The sequence below is a fragment of the Pristis pectinata genome, chromosome 6 (assembly GCF_009764475.1).
Source record: "Pristis pectinata isolate sPriPec2 chromosome 6, sPriPec2.1.pri, whole genome shotgun sequence".
In the NCBI taxonomy this organism is placed as follows: Eukaryota; Metazoa; Chordata; class Chondrichthyes; order Rhinopristiformes; family Pristidae; genus Pristis; species Pristis pectinata.
In genome coordinates this window covers 20819773-20836433 of record NC_067410.1, presented here as the reverse complement: position 1 = coordinate 20836433, position 16661 = coordinate 20819773, and the positions used below count along the sequence as shown (strand labels likewise).

Below are 16661 nucleotides of genomic sequence, written 5' to 3'. Positions count from 1 at the left end.
CACAAGTTTCATTACAAACCATTGACTAAACTAATTCAATGATGTAAAAAAAAGGTTTTGAAAAGTGAGCAAATGTCAGTGCTTGAAATGTCGGGTATGAGTTCTCTGCAGATTTGCTCCATTGAAACGGTGTAAACCATAGAGGGTTGAAATTCCTTGTCAGTCGCAACTGTCATGTGTGACACATTAATGTATGCTCATTGTACTCCTGTCCTGAAATTCAGTTCCATTGAAGTCAATGAAATGAACACTGGAAACAACAGCACATCCACACTACTATAGTGCAACCACCGATGTGCAGGTAGGCTACTGGTCCTCTGTGAGGATCGCTGAAGTTGTGGAGTTGATTTTTCACTTTGCTCCTCTTGGACTTATATCTGCAATTTTGCATATGTCACACAATAGCGTACATGATCAGGTGTCAAAAAGCAATATTTTCAGAGCCACATGTTGACAAAAGTTGTAATGGCTTTGCCACTGTTTGGCGCTATAATGGATGAAAAGGATGAGGAGGAGGAGCAAAAGGTTAAAAGACACAAGGCACAATGACTAGAGATTGCAGCATCACTACGAATTAATTTGGCAGTGAAGGAGAAAATAACTGATGGATTCAAAAGTATGAAGTAATGGCAGATGACACTATTCCAATGCCAGAACATGAAATTGCAGCAGATGACACAAGTGTCCACATGCAGCAACCCAGCAGGTGGTGCAGCACACTACGGAGATCCTGGAAGCTCAACAGGTAAATTGGAGGAGGGCGAGGGGCAGTGTTAATGTACAGCACATCCAAAATGCAAAGTGGGAAAGATTCTAATGCCAGGACGTGAACTGCATAGTTACACACTGCAGAAACATAGAGGCCAAGTAGAATCAAGGGACAATAAGCTGATTGATCCCAGAACCCATGGGTGATGCCCTATTGGAGAATTCCACACTGGTAGCCACCAGGATAGTCAGACTGAGAGCATGCCAATGACACTGGTCTCCAACCAATGAAAAGTTAAACAAGGTCAGACATCAACGGCTGATAAATGACCAACACCTGGAAAATATTCAATCATCAAGATACAAAGTCAAAAATTGAATGGTTTTAAAATTTAAAATCACATGCCTCACCAATGAGCACAATTCCTGGGCACGCAGTGAAGGTGGTAACCACTAAGTCAGAGATTTACTGTGGCATCCTTATATTATTATAAAATATGAGCACAGTCTGAAAATCTAGCATCAATGATAAGTAAGAAAGAGATGTTTCTGTGATTAAGGTTTTAATATTTTTTAAATCAATTATGAAAAGGTCTACATGACTGATTCTTTAAAGGAGAGCCAAACAATAAAAATGTTATTTGAGGAATCTCTGGCAGTGAGGAACAAAAAGTACTTCATGGTGTGTGGTCATCACCAGCAAGCCTAGCAGTTATTGCCTTCTCCCAGTTTCCCTTCATACGTCAAGAGCCACCATCTTCAATTGTTGTGCTGCATTGAGTACAAGTTAAAGGAATACAAGCAACCTACTCCTTCAGACATCTCATTGCCCTCCATGAGCCTGGGTATTGATGGCTCAGGAGCATAGTTATCACCTGCAAGGAGGTTGGCAAGACTGCAACCTAATCCCCAAAACCCTGGACAATCTTCTGATAATAGGTAGCTCTCCCATGCTATAATCCCTGCATACCATCGCTGACCACAATTGGCTCAAACTACAGTACTTTTGATCAACTCCAAATTTTGCAGGAATCTTAACAGCCCTTGGTGTTTCTCTTCTCCAGAGATCACTAACTACACAGTTAGTTCCTCTCACCACACAGTCCCTGCCCACTGTACATCCATGGGGACTGAGGCACATGCACCCCACCCTCAACTCTAACTCTCTCTGGTCTCCTACTGATAAGCCTTGGACAGCCAGTGAGGTGGGTATAATCTGCTGCAGAACATAAGGAGACAAGAGCAGATGAGAAGGCTGCACCTCCACACAAGGAGAGGAAGGGTAAACTGGTCTCCTACTTCTAGCATTTCAGCATTCTCCTTACAAAGGCGGTGTTAGCTAGTTTTAGTTGTTAGTGTTAGGTGGTGTATGCCAGATTGGATCATTATAGTTTTCCCCTCACACCTGTCCGCTGTCTATGACATCAGCGAAGTGGCACATTGGCCATGGCCACTTCCTCTTACTAGCCTTCCTCATCAGCAAACTGAATAACCATATAGGGAGGACAACCTGCAAGTTTTCATCCCTGCAATTTACATCTCATCTTTACTTCATCTTGTAACATTTCTACAAAAATGGAGATGCTGTGATACTTTTTTTAAATGCAATTTTTCAATTAAAGTCAACAGTTTAAAATGATTTATTATTTTATGTAACACAGATAAAGGATACTGACACTTTCAGAAGTTGCACTAAAAAATGACATCTCTTCTGACTTTATACTGAGGGGGATGTGATTGTTTTCACAGTAGCTTATTGATAATGCTCTTTCCAAGTTCTTAGATTCATCATTATGCCCAACATGATGCAGTCAAATTGCTCTTCCAAGAAATGTTGCTATAAATTTGCAACAGGAAAGCCAGGGTACAAAAGGGCATCATTAATGCCACATGTTGTCATTTGTGCTGTTCCAGGAAATCTGGACTGGTAAATCTGCAACTAAACACCAATAGCGATTTCTCCTGCATAATTACTCGACATCTTTTCCTCACCATTCTCTCTTGGGAAAACATTATAATTGATCTTTTAAAAAAAATGTTATCATAAAAATGAGAAATACTGCAACCATTACAATATGTAGATTGTAGACAAGATTGCCTCTGATAACACAAAATTAAATAAGGATTTAATGATTACTTCAATATTTTTACATGATTATCAAGACTACATTTAGCAAGGATATCAAATTTAAATGTAAAGCTAGCCAAAACTTAGTAACACGTCATAGTGAGAAATGTCAGAAGTTGCTTTGGCTTTAAACAATGAAATAGTGATATGATGCTTCATATCCATATATTGATAGGGTGAAAAAATATTACTAACAGAGCCAAAGATGGTGGCAATCAAGTGTCGGTGGATGACAAAGGACAAACAGAGAAAGCCTCAGCAATATATGCAACTAATTTTTCGAAGGGCAATATGAGAATATGAATTTAATTTTCAGAATCATAAAACACTGGCATCAGTAAAGTGAATGGGAAGGGGTTGTATTGTCAAAAAAAAACAATAGACACTGTTTCACAATTGTTCTCCAGGAAAGAAAAGGCCATCCTTTCCTGGACTGATTTACATGCAATTCAATTTCAATTTGTGAACTGATTAGAAACTCTGTCAAATTCAGAAATTTATTGTGTTTAATTTAGATGTTTTATGACTGCTTTCCATTCTTCAATTTCATCCCTGCTGCCTTTTAGTCTCTCTCAAGTAATTTAATCTTTTAAAATTTCTCACTTAATTTCTTATGAATTTTAAATACTTTCTATTTATTAGACACTGACCTCCAGGTTCAAACAAGTTCTAGTCAGCTCCAATTTCTGACTAAACGAGGCCCAAATGTTGGGCATTGTTTCTCCCAATTAACTGTTTAGTTTTAATGAAATTAAATGTGTTTTAATTCATTGCTTTAAAGCATGAATGATCCCACATGCCTCATCTTCAGCTCATTTTTCTGAATTAAATTTGAATACCTCCTCAGTCCGGTTCATCACTTTGGTACATTGCTTGCATTTGCATAATTAATTCCATTAAACACCATCAAAGATGATCTTATTTTGCGTAGGAGAAGGGGCCTGCAGCTGATCTCCCAAATCCAACAATGGGAGAGGATCCAAAATTATACAGTAGCCATTTTTATGTGCCTGTCAGCACATCTTTTGAAGATCACTGTAATTTCTCAGCAAAAGTAATTCGTATAGAGAACTGGCTTAAACATTAACTTTGGAACTAAGCATTCTTCTCTACAAAATATTTAGGAAAAATAGGGAAGAAGTTAAAAATCTGTTGAGGATACAGTGTGTGATCAAAATTATACTACAGTCCTAATGAGATAAATTTCTAGATACGTCAAAGACTGAATCAATGATAAGGAAATGCTCCATTTTAAGACAACACCTCAAACTGACCCCAAATATCAGAAGCAAATAGAGGAGCAAATCTCCAAGACAAAATACAGCAAGTAAAATTAAAGCAGCAATAAAGGAACGGACTTCAGTTACCCTAATATAAATAGAATTAAGTCTCTGTTGGAATAAGGGTGGCAAATGTGTAGTCCTCTCACCATGATTCTTGTAAGGACTCAATTCCATTCTCCCCATTTCTCCTGCTCCATTGTGTCTGTTCAGCTGACAAGACATTCCATATCACACCTTCCCAGATGTCTTCTTTTCTTCTTAACCATTGTTCTCCCTCTACTGTAGATGACACAACTCTCAACTGCATTTTTTCTATTTCCCACTGATTTCACCTTCTCCTTTCCCAGCCAGAGGAAAAACAGGGTTCCCCTTTTCCTCTCCTTCCACCCCATCTGGCTTCCAAATTCAACAGACCAACCTCTGCAAATTCCAATGAGATTCCACCAGACATATCTCCCCCTCCTCCATTTTCAGCAATCCTAAAGGACAATTCTCTGCTAATTCCTGGTTTGCTCTTCTATGCCAATAATCACTCCCCATCCCATGCAATTCTAGCAAATGTAACACCTGCCATTTTACCTCGTCTCTTCCCATCAACTAAAGTTGCAAACAGTTCTTCCAGATGAAGCAGCAATTCATTTGCACTTTTTTCATTTTAGTGCATTACATTCAGTGCTCACAATGTGGTCTCCTCATTAATGGGGAAACTAAAAATGCAGACTGGGTGGCCACTGTGCAGAACACCTCCATTCAGTTTGCAAGGGTGATCCTGAGATTTCAGTTGCCTTCTAAATTTTTCATCTCATTCTCACTTTGATCATTCTATCTTTGGTCTCCTACACTGTTCCAATAAAGCCCGATACAAGCTCAGGGAACAACATCTCATCTTCAATTAAGGTACACTGCAGTCCTCAAATTCAATAGAAAATTTTCAGATCACCAACCATGTGTGTGTGTGTGTGTGTGTGTGTGTGTGTGTGTGTGTGTGTGTGTGTGTGTGTGTGTGTGTGTGTGTGTGTGTGTGTGTGTGTGTGTGTGTGTCAGAACAGATAGTTCTGATGCAAGGTCATCCACCTGTAACATTAGTTAGGTTTTTCTCTCCACAGATGCCATCTGATCTATTCAGTATTTCCAGTGTTATCTTTTTATTTCAACTGATGTGTTCCGCAAATCACAGTTCCATCATTGTTTTTTTCCCTCTCTGCTGTCTCATTAATTTCCCTCCATTTACATTCCTCTGGAAGATTAGCTGTGATGAACAAGCATTCATCATTGTCTCTTGGTCAATAGTGTAGGGGAGTTATCCTCGTTGGCTTACCCAATATCCCAAAGTATTATTCATCTTTTCTGCTTTGCTGCGTACAAGAATTCTTTAATGTGATTGGTTGCCATGACTGCTCGATTTCCCAGCTGCTGGATGCCTGGGATCTCTTTGAACTGATGCACAACAACTCATGCCAGGAATGTGGTAGTTCAGCCATAAAAATTACATTTTCTGACTGTTTGTGGAAAAGTGCTGTGTACAAATTGATTGCCCTAGTTCCAGTATTACAACAGTAGCTATTCTTTAAAAGTATTAAAGTGCCTCAAGAGACCATGAGGTTGAGAAAGGCAGTATAAAAATGGAAGTCCTTTCTTTTAAAAACAATCTCTGTAAACTATAGCCAATTGAACTCCTGAACAAAACCACAACATCTCCTGAATATATCAATGTAATCTCTCTATGATAAAGGACAGCAGAGGACAAGCATCTGTAAAATCAATTTTATCCATCTCTCTCAAATATCAGTACAGGATTGACATATTTTACAGAAGGCAAAGTCATAGGTCAAGTAATGCAATATTTTATTATACTGCTGTCTCAGGCCTCACTTTATCCATCTGAGTTATCCAGATCAAAATGAATTCCAAAATGCAGGGGAAATATATACAGAGATACACTACCTTTCTATCTGCAACAATACAAGTCTTAGAAGAAGATGCTTTTGTGACTTACAATTGCTAAAAAGTTCTTAATGTTTTGTTAATTGTGTCTCCAATTAAAAAAATGTGATTATAGTTCACTGATCTAGGTTTCCTATCATGTTGATGGCTGCATTGTGCTTTGCCTTCCTCATTAAACAATGGATTCAGAAATATACTAGAGTGACGATTGAGTTTTCAGTTTCCAGACCCATGTCATGCACTGTAATGAATGTCCTTTCAAAAAAGTCAATGCAGTTTCTTATGTAGTATATGTAGATTTGGTGAATGTCAATTTTTGGTACATAAAATCTGGATGCATTTCCTACATCTACAAATTTCCAGTTGAGTGATAAATATGTACATCTCTAAACATTAATACCACACATTTTATAATTGTCTTAATATTTTTGCAATTAATGCTGTAAAAACTCAAAAAATTCAATATCCATATTACTCTGTGATCTCAAATGTATTGGGCATCCAATTCTTAATCCCCTAATTATGTATATTGGTCTGCCTGCAATTTTTTTTAGTTTTACAAAATACAGTATCAATATTAAAACACTATGTAAATAATATCTGGAGAATTACACATCAACCAATACTCTGATTTTCTTCTATGGTATGCCGGTCTCCTCCTAATCCAATCCTATCTACTTGCATCGATTATTCCACTTTATGCTTTTGCTTGAAATCTTGTACTGGTAAATTCAATTGCTCTCACAATGCAACTAAATCACATCTTTTATTCTTCCATGCCTTCTAACAAGCATTACTTATAAGTATAACCTTACTTCAATCAAGTTTTCAAAAACAGTTTGTTCAGTTCTTTTCATAAATCCAACCTCTTCTCTTTGGAGAATAACAACAAGAGATCATCAGGAATTAGCCATATAGCCTTTGAGCCTGCTCTGCCGTAGTCATAGAGTCATTCAGCATGGAAACAGGCCATATGGCTCACCACATCGATACCAACCAGTGGGTACCCATCCGTATTAATCCCATCTTCCAGCATTTGGCCCATAGTCTTCTATCCCTAGATAATTCAAGTGTGCATCCATTCACCTCTCAAATGCTGTCAACGACTCTGCTTCCACCACTGTCTCCAGCAGTGTATTCTAGGTACTCATCACTCTATGGGTAAAAAAGGTCTCCCTCAGATTCCCTCTAAATCTCCTTTCCCCTACCCTAAATCTAGCTCTTTAATTCACCTCTGATAAGGAGAAAAGATTCCTGCAGCCCAGACTATCTATACCCATCATAAACGTTATATACCCCAATCATATCCCCTGTTAACATCCTCTTCTCCAGAGTGAACAACCTAGTCTCTCCTCTTAACCAAAACATCTATCCCAGGCAACATCCTGGCAAAACTCCTCTGCATCCTTTCCAGCACTCATTCTTGTTTTTTGTCCACTTTCCTCAGGAGACATTCCCACATTCTCCTCACAGCACACTTCCTAAAGGTACATTCAAAGATACAGCAATAGGTGTAAAATCAGATGAAAATGATTATTTGTGTTGTAGCTCAAGTTTGATGAATGCAGGTTGATTGATAAATGTACTTAAATTACATTAATTTATCTTCAGCAATAAAAGACCAAGTGCCCAAAAATTTCCTTTGAAAGATGAAATAGGAGGGGTTGACTTTATCATATGGTATATAACATTTAATTTACTGTGGAAGTTTTTCCTTTTCCACACTATGTTCATTCTGATTTCCTAGAATCACTCCAACATTCAATGTCACTGGAAACACCATAACAACCACATTAAATTATATACGTAGATGTTAAATGAATTACCTGCACAAGTTTGATCTTTATCTGAATACAACTGACTGAATCTCAAAATGATTCCGAAACCCTAGGATTACAGAAGATCTCCAAAAATGTTCATAACTAATTTTGCAACAGTCAAATTGCTGGAAACATTGTACTCAAGGATTTAAGGATAACCCCAGTGCTTTGCAGGAGGTAATAATCTTAGTGATATTTATTGAAAAGGCAATAAAAACAGAAAACAAAACATCTAAGAGGTAACTGAAAAACAGGAAAACATTGATTCTACCTTTTGCAAGCCCAGATGTACGTATTTACCAGAAGCTAGGAAAGAAACAGGAAGCAATAGTAGAAATACATCTTGCCTTAACAAGACCACACTGGGAAGACTGCATATACTTCTAGTCTCCTTATTTGAAAACTAAGATATTAGTGGGAGTATAACAGATTATTTAGTTAATTGCAAAGTAGAATTAGCAGACTATACAAGGAGTTACTTGGCATCTTCACCAATTTCAAATTCAGTTACTGATTATGTAAGAGCTATTTAAAATTATGAAGACACTGTAGACTACAAATTCACGTTTACCCACCATATGTGATGGGTTAAAGAAACAGGGGTTGCAGATTTAAGATGATTAAAAAAAGCTAGAGATTCATGCAGATATAATTAATGCACAGAACAGTCTACCAAGGATGGCAGCATCACAAGTTCTGGACCAAAACCTGCCGGTAAATTCCAACAGTTCTTTGGCAAACTGCAGGCATTTACTTGCACGATGCAAGTAAAGTCCCAAACTTGGTGATAGCTTGATGATGCGCCTTGCAGACCATGAACTTACTGAGGCAGCACAGCACTTACTCTGGAGAATCTATTCAGGAATCCTGCACCAAGTTAAACATGGCACAGGATCCATTTATCATTTCAAGGGAAATCTTACAGCTGCAAGAAATAGAAAATACAAGTTACATTTTAAAAAATTATTCATTTTTACAGTATTCATTAAAAGTGCTTTATATGATTAATCTTTTGTAAAAAGGTTTAAGTTTATTGGGTTTTTTAAAAAATAGTTTCAGAATGCCAGGAACTTTCAGCAGCATTCAAAATGCTAATAACTATAACAGATTACAAGGCTAAAGGAGTGATTTTGCCACCGAAGTTTTTCTCAGCAATTTTGTGGGTGGGGGCTTGTTCTGACCCAGTTACATGACCTCATGAGGCCCTGGCATCACAAAAGGCCTCTGCAGGTACAGCCTTATGGACAAGGTAAATATGGAAATAGGGCATCCAAGTGATTAGTGCGGGCAGAGGGCTCCACTCAGCAAAATTCAGGCCTAAAACAAGAGTTGAACAAGGATTGGTCAGGGTTATTGTAAACAAATGGGATTCACAATTACTGGATTGGAACTTGTTGGGAAATGCCTGTAATTCCACACTAAACTGCCAGCAATTACATCCCACAGTTGTCCAGAAAAAAAGGACACCTCTGCAAATGCAGAAGCTCTAAACTTGCTGGTTTCCCACTTATGGTCAGATGGTCACCATATCCAGCAGAACATGAACTTGCTGAATGAGCCACAAATGCGCCAGGTGAACAGTGGGTGCATTCATTTGAATGGAGAGGAACAGCTGGGATGGAAAAAGTACATAAGTCTTGCAATTATTATTTTTGTTTGTTTTAATTCTTCAAAAGTGTTTATAGGTGTTTTAAAGTCATTTATGCTTTCATAGCTTTTAAAATTATTCACTATTTCATTTTTAATAGCTTGTGAATGATTTTGAACATTGGGACATTTGGAACTAAGACCGATAGAATGACAAAGCAAAGGGCATGATCTGTGGGCAGGCTTGTTCTGACCCACTTACTTCTGCCATTATGTCAGGCAGAGCCTGCTCTACACAGAGTCTCACAACTTAGAGTTGGTCCCTATGTATCCGCAAGTGATATCTGCAGAAGCCAAATAGAAAACTCCTCCACTTGTCAGCAGCAAAAGCATTCCAATTCTTACATCTAAAATTGTATCACATTGGTAATCTGGTGGGAAGCCAGGCAGTTAAACATGATGGACTATTTGTTTAATCCTGCCTGAAAAATGTTTTATCTATTGCATTATGTCATCAGGTCAGAGCACTGTGGGGTCAAAAGGACTGCTGCTGTATGCTGAAGTACCATTTCAAATGAAGCATTTTGTTTTCAACCTAATTCTAGCCAGGAATTTTAAAATATGAAACTGGTAATGAGACATGACAGGCAAATGATCAGATGTTTATGTTCCAGAATATCTGGCAATTTTGTAGAAAAAAGGTCCAGATCTCATCACCCATTAGGCCTCAGGCAGTATTGTGAGGAGGGCCTATTCCCGAAAAGGCCCTGACAGGCTTCTCAAAAAACACAGCTGGGTGCAGTGCATTGCCTTCTCTCAAAGCTGTCATAGATTTTGACAATTTTTAAATGACTCTGACATTCAGTGACATTTAAAAACTAAATAAGTCAAAATAAACTTTTTTTTAAAAACTGGATAATCCAAACACATTTTGAAATAATTAAACACAATAAACACATGCAATATTTTGTTTTACTTCATTTATTTTTGGGATCCAAGCCTTGCCGATAAGGCCAGCATTTATTGCCCACCCCTAATTGCCCATTAGAAGGTGAAGATAAACTGTCATTTTTAACCACTGCAGTCCTTCTAGTGAGGTAATATCACAGTGCTGTTGGGCAAGAAGTTCTAGCATTTAGAACCAGCTGCAATGATGGACTAGTTATGTACTTCTGAAGTGAGGATAACCTGCAACTTGCAAGGGAACCTGCAAGTGATGGTAATCCCAAGTATGTGCTGCCCTTGTCCTTCTTTGTGGTTACAAACCAGCAACAAACAAAACACACTGAGTCATGATTCAGTGTTAAAAACTACTTTATTAATCACTACTTATAATAATACAAAAAATAGAAGTAAAAATGTTAGTATGTTAGAATTCAAAAATGTTAAACCTTGAACATTAACCCCAAAAACTAAACTCTTCGTGTGCGTGTGGCAAAGTCCCAAACTCCAAGTCCAACGAATGGTTCTTAAAGTTCAGTTCCGCAAGCCATAAGGTGAAACATGAGCAAAGGCTTCTTCAACAACCCCCGTTGTCTGAAGATAAGACGTAGATGTAGAGAACATAGGGAGAGTAATTACGAAATCCAAATGTTCCACGATGGAACCCAAACGACACTTCAGTGTTTACTCGGTAGTGACTTCCTCACCCCGAAAAGCATCTGAATCGTGGTCGTCCACACAAATACCTGTTTCCTTCTACAGGTCAGCAACAAAGTGAACTCCACCGTATTACTTCCAATTTCCATACATGGATTTCAGTGGCAGACACGGTTATTGTTTCTCATCCATTGATAGAGAAAACTAGCAGGCTGGTGTCTCTCTCCCTTCTCTCTCTCTCTCTCTCTCTCTCTCTCTCTTCCTTCGACTGACTTCTTCAATTTTGGTTACACTGTGTGCTAGTGGTGGAGGAAATGAATATTTAGGGCAGTTGATGGAATGCCATTCAAGTTTGCTGCTTTGTCCTGGATAATGCCAAGCTTCTTGTGAATTGTTGCTGCTGCACTCATCCAGGTAAGTGGAAAGAATCCATCATGCTCCTGTTCTGTACCTTGTTGATGGTGGAGTAGCCTTAGGCTGTCAGGAGGACAGTCACTCGCCACAGATACCTTCTCCTGGCCTGTTCTTAGAGCCATGGTACTTATGTGGTGGGTCCAGTTAAATTTCCTATCAATGTTGACCCAGAAGATATTGATGGTAACAGACTCAGTGTTGGTAATGCCATTGAAATTTGGTGATTTAACTTTCTCTTGTTGCAGATGGTCATTGCCTTGCCCTTCTGTAACATACCACTTATCAGCCAATATCTGAATCTTGTCTAAGTCTTGCTACATGCATGCATGGGCTGCTTCACTTACTGAGATTTTGCAATTAGAATTGAACATTATGTGATTGCATCCATACTTTGACCTAAGTTTGAAGGAAGGTCATTGAAGCAGCTGAAAATGGTTGGGTCTTGGACACTTACCCAAGGAACTCCTGCAGTAATGTCCTGGGGCTTGAATGACTGACCTCCAACAACCACAATCATCTTTCTTGTTTGAAGTATAACTCCAACCACAGGACAGTCTGGTCTTCACTGACTTCAGTTTTAGCAGGTCATCTTGCTGCCATACTTGGTCAAATGCTACCTTGATGTCAAGGGTAGTAACTTTACTTCACCTCTGGAATTCAGCTCAAGAGTCCATATTGGACCCAGTCTGGAATGAGAGGAAGCTGAGTGTTCCTCATGAAACCCAAAATGGGGATCAGTGTGTAAGTTATTATTAAGCAACGGCCACCTGACAGCTTCCTTCACTTTGCAGATGATCCAGATTGGAGTTGTCCTGCTTTTTGTGAATGGGACACACCAGGGCAATGTTCCATATTGTCAGATGGTTGCCAGTGTTAGAAATGTATTGGAACATCTCAGCTAGAAGTGCAGTTAGTTCACTACCATTGTCAACCAGACTGGTACGACTGCAGGGTTTCAATCTGATCAATTGGTTGTAAGATTGCTTTGCTTGGTCTATTGCTGCTGTATTGCAACTCCATTGGGCTGGCACTCTGGTCTGCCTGGTGCTGCTCCTAGCATGCCCTTCTGTACTCCTCACAGAATGAAGGTTGATTCCCTGATTTAATAGTCATGGTCAAGTGAGGGAAGGTCTACACTGCTGCTGATGATGGTGTCTCAGAGATGGCCAGTGGAGCTGCTAGAATCTGTTGAGTCTGTTCCATTTAGCACATTCATAGTACCACACGCGACACAAACTGTATAGTGGTCACTTCTACCATTGTTATCAGGGATAGATACATCTGCTACCAGTAGATTAGTGAGCACGAGTTCAAGTAGATTTATTCCCCATGTAGATTCGCACACTACCTAGCCTAATCGAGCAGCCATGTCCTTCAGGATTCAGCCAGCCTGGTCATTGGTGGTGTTACCAACCCACTCTTGGTGATGCCTTTGAAATTCTCCATCCAGAGTACATTCTGGTTCTTCCAAATATTGGCCAACATGGAGCAGCACTGATTCATCAGCTGATGGAGAATGGTAGGTGGTAATTAGGAAGAGGATCCTTGCCTATATTTGACCTATAACCTTAACACTTCATGGGTTTGGCAGCAATATTGAGGAATCCAAGAGCTGCACCCTCCCACGTACATCACTGTTTTGCTACCTCTGCTGGGCCTGTCCTGCTGATGAGATTAGACCTGTTCCTAGCAACCACCACCACCCCCCCCCCCCCCCCACCCCACTCTTCTAAGGGCACCTTCCCTTGCAACCACAGGCGATTTAACACTTGTGCTTTCACCCCTTATGTTCCTAACATCCAGGGAACAAACTCTTTCCAGGTAAAGCAGTGATTCACTTGCACCTATTTTAAAATCTAGTGTACTGCATTCAATGTTCACAATGTGGTCTCCTCTACAATGGAGAAACCAAACGCAGACTGTGTGACTGCTTTGCAGAACACCTGTGTTCAGTCCACAGGAACAACCCTGAGCTTTGTGTTCCCTGCCACTTTAATTCTCCATCCCACCTGCACTCTGACCTATCGGACTGTGGCATCCTGTACTGCCACAGTGAGGCTCAATGCAAGCTTGAGGAACAGCACCTCACCTTACATCTGGGCATGTTGCAGCCTTCTGGATTCAGTATTGAATTCTATAACTTCAGATAACTTGATTTCAGTTATCCATCTGTGATATTAGCTCAAGTTTGTTTTTTTCTCCCCCTTTTATCTTCCCTGGAAATGGAGGACACGCTGGGCATGTCTTCCTGGTCTGCATTTCACAACTCCCATGTTCTTTTGTCTATGTTCCTATTCACTCATTGACCAGATAACCTTCTTTGCAGCTTATGTCCATGGTCATCCCAGTTTCACTTTATCAGAGACATTCCCCTATCCCACCATCCCTGCAGCTTAACATGCTTCTTTTGTATTCTTTTCAGTTCTGACAAAGGATCTCCAACCTGAAACGTAACTCAGTTTCTTTTCCGACTGATGCAGCCTGACATGCTGAGTATTTACAGCATTTTCTATTTTTGTTTTAGAGCTGTTCAAGGATTCAGATGGCAGAGTCTGGAACATTGTCTCCACCGTATGATCTTTGAGCATAACCATGTCAGGCTGTTGCTGGACTAATAGTCTATGGAGAAGCTCTACCTATTTAGATACCAGTCCCCACGTTCGTCAGGAGGACTTTACAAAGTTACCTGGGCTGGGAGCAACTTGTGTCCAAATATGGTGCCTTGGACAATGTCTGATGGTCTATCCAGTATTTAAAAACAAACTAACTTCCTTTAGCTCCTAATATGAGGGCTTAAAATTTCCACTGGAATTATCGGTTCTCAGATCCTATGCCAGTTTGGAGGCAAGTTTCCAGCATCACTGGGTTCTGCCATTGGACTCTCACATGGAATCCAACAAAGGACTATAGTGATATATTCAGTCCCTAAACTTTTAGTAAGTCCCAGACTCTCAGTACAAATCTGGGACTTCAGGACCACTGCAACAGCCAGTAAGATTCTGACCAATATTTCCTGTTAAATCAAGTGGCCAGAGTTATTATAGACTATGAGAATGCACACTGGATTAGATATTTCAAGTGCAGTATACTATTATAAATAGGTTTCCATTTTTTTCCCCAAAGTTTTGTGTAGCTTATTAATATACTCTCATTCACGAACAATCCATCTATTAGTCAAATGTTAACAAATGAAAATTTAAATCAAGCAACAGCCAATCCTTCCCTAAAAGTTAGAAATAATAAGTTATTTCATCAAACTGTAATTTTTGAAACAGGAGCCATTTTGAGCACACAAGCTACACTGCTTACATACACTAAATGTCATAGCATTGCCAAGAAGATGACTATGGACACAGGTCCCAAATCTGAAAACAACCAGCAAAATAAGAATAGATGATAATGACCACTCAAAATTTGCAGTGCATAAATAGAATGTATTAACAGTCAATATTAATATAGAATAGGATATCCTAATTTAAAAAGTTATGGGTACTTTTTTTGAATGTCATCATCACTAGCTCTTCTTGTTACTAATCAAGACTTTCCACCAACTGCTCAATACCTGGTTAATACAATGGCATGCATGGGGAATAATTATAGTAAGTTTTGTTATATGAACCACATAGTACAAACCCATACATCCCTTCACAGGTATGCGTATTTTATCAGAAAGGCTAACTGATAAATATTGGCACAAATTGCAATCTAACGCTGTTTTTGTCAACAAACTAAACATTTACAGTGGATATGAATATACTGTATAGTGCACCTTAAAATCACAGGAAAGAGCAAAGCACAATATGTTATCACTATTCACTCTTTTGCATCAAGTAATTCTCCAAAACTGGTTAGAGCTAAACTTAATTATCTCTTTCTGATTTCCATTCCATCTGTCCTTTTATAGCTGATCAGGAAGTCAAAGGCTAGATCCTCCTCTATCTGCAACAGGGGATTTGTCCAATTGAGCTACCAATTAATACAGAATCTTCCCTCCAAGCTATGATCTTCCTGGCAGCTACTCTCAATGGACTAACTTAAATGAAACTATTGCAACTTATCATATGCAAGTATTGATTGGAATGTTATCCAAAGTTTCACTTCCTCAAACTCAGTCTTCATTTGGATTTTAGCTGTGTTTGCTAAAGCATGACTATTCTCTGGATTAAGCCCAAATTATGTGCTGGATTCAGATTGATAGCAACATTTTAATAGCAAAATTTCTGCTCTGTCAAATGTGTGAGCAGGTAGAACTAAATAGTAAAGGTGGGAGCCATGAATTATTTACAAATTACACTATGTATTCATGCACATCAAGATTTTGCTAATGAACATAGAGATCTTACTGAAAAACTGAACTCTCTTAGCATCATTTGCTGGTGCTGGGAACAACTTGAGCATTAGTATTGAAACATTTTGTTCTTTTTCTCGGAAATTCTGTTGTCATAGTGCAAAAGTTGCCTGTTTTCTAGTGGTCAAATGTTGGCTGGGAATAGTGCTGCTGATTTGCATTTGCTTTCCAATCACAGGGAAGCAATTTGGGTGTTTGGCAAGGGGCTTTTACAAATGAGTCTCCATTAACAGACCTCTGTTATTTTGACATTTCTCCTGTTCAGGGGAGAAAGTATCAGTTATTTACATTGTAATGCATGTGCCATCAATGTTGAAAAGGGAGGGCAAAAATAGACATTCCACCCCCCCCCCCCAACACACACACACACACACACACACACACACACACACACACAGAGCAGTGAAATATATTGCAGAGCCAAATTTTGGTGGAGAATGATCAAGTTCACCTACAAATTTACACACGTGCACAACTCAGCAGCAACTCTGTCCTCAAGTAAAATAATTTTCTCACCATTATTGTTCCACCAGTCTGCGTCCTGAATGGCCTTAGTACTTTCCGTTGGATGATAAAATTAGGCAGGAATGCCACAGGTAGTATCTCAGTAATAGTGGCAACTATAAATGACCACTGCAGGAAAAAAAGATACAAAAGAACATTAGGCATTATTATAACCAGGTAAATTTTGCCTCATGATGAAAGGAATATTGGGTCCAAAGTCAAAATGGATGAAATTCAGTTCTAAAAATTTTAGAATTACTGCCAGAAATTTGTTTGAATGCTGTTCTTAAATTCCATTCATTTAAAATTGCACGAATGATAAACAG

The 16661-nt window shown here is 39.0% G+C and overlaps 1 protein-coding gene across 1 annotated transcript in view; it reads right to left on the bottom strand.

The window, feature by feature from the left end:
* hdac11 (histone deacetylase 11) overlaps window positions 1–16661 on the bottom strand; it is a 91556-nt gene that overhangs the window by 45281 nt on the left and 29614 nt on the right. The window contains exon 7 of the mRNA XM_052017292.1: window positions 16348–16464. Within this exon, the coding sequence (XP_051873252.1) occupies window positions 16348–16464 (117 nt within the window). The remainder of the gene's footprint in view (window positions 1–16347; window positions 16465–16661) is intronic.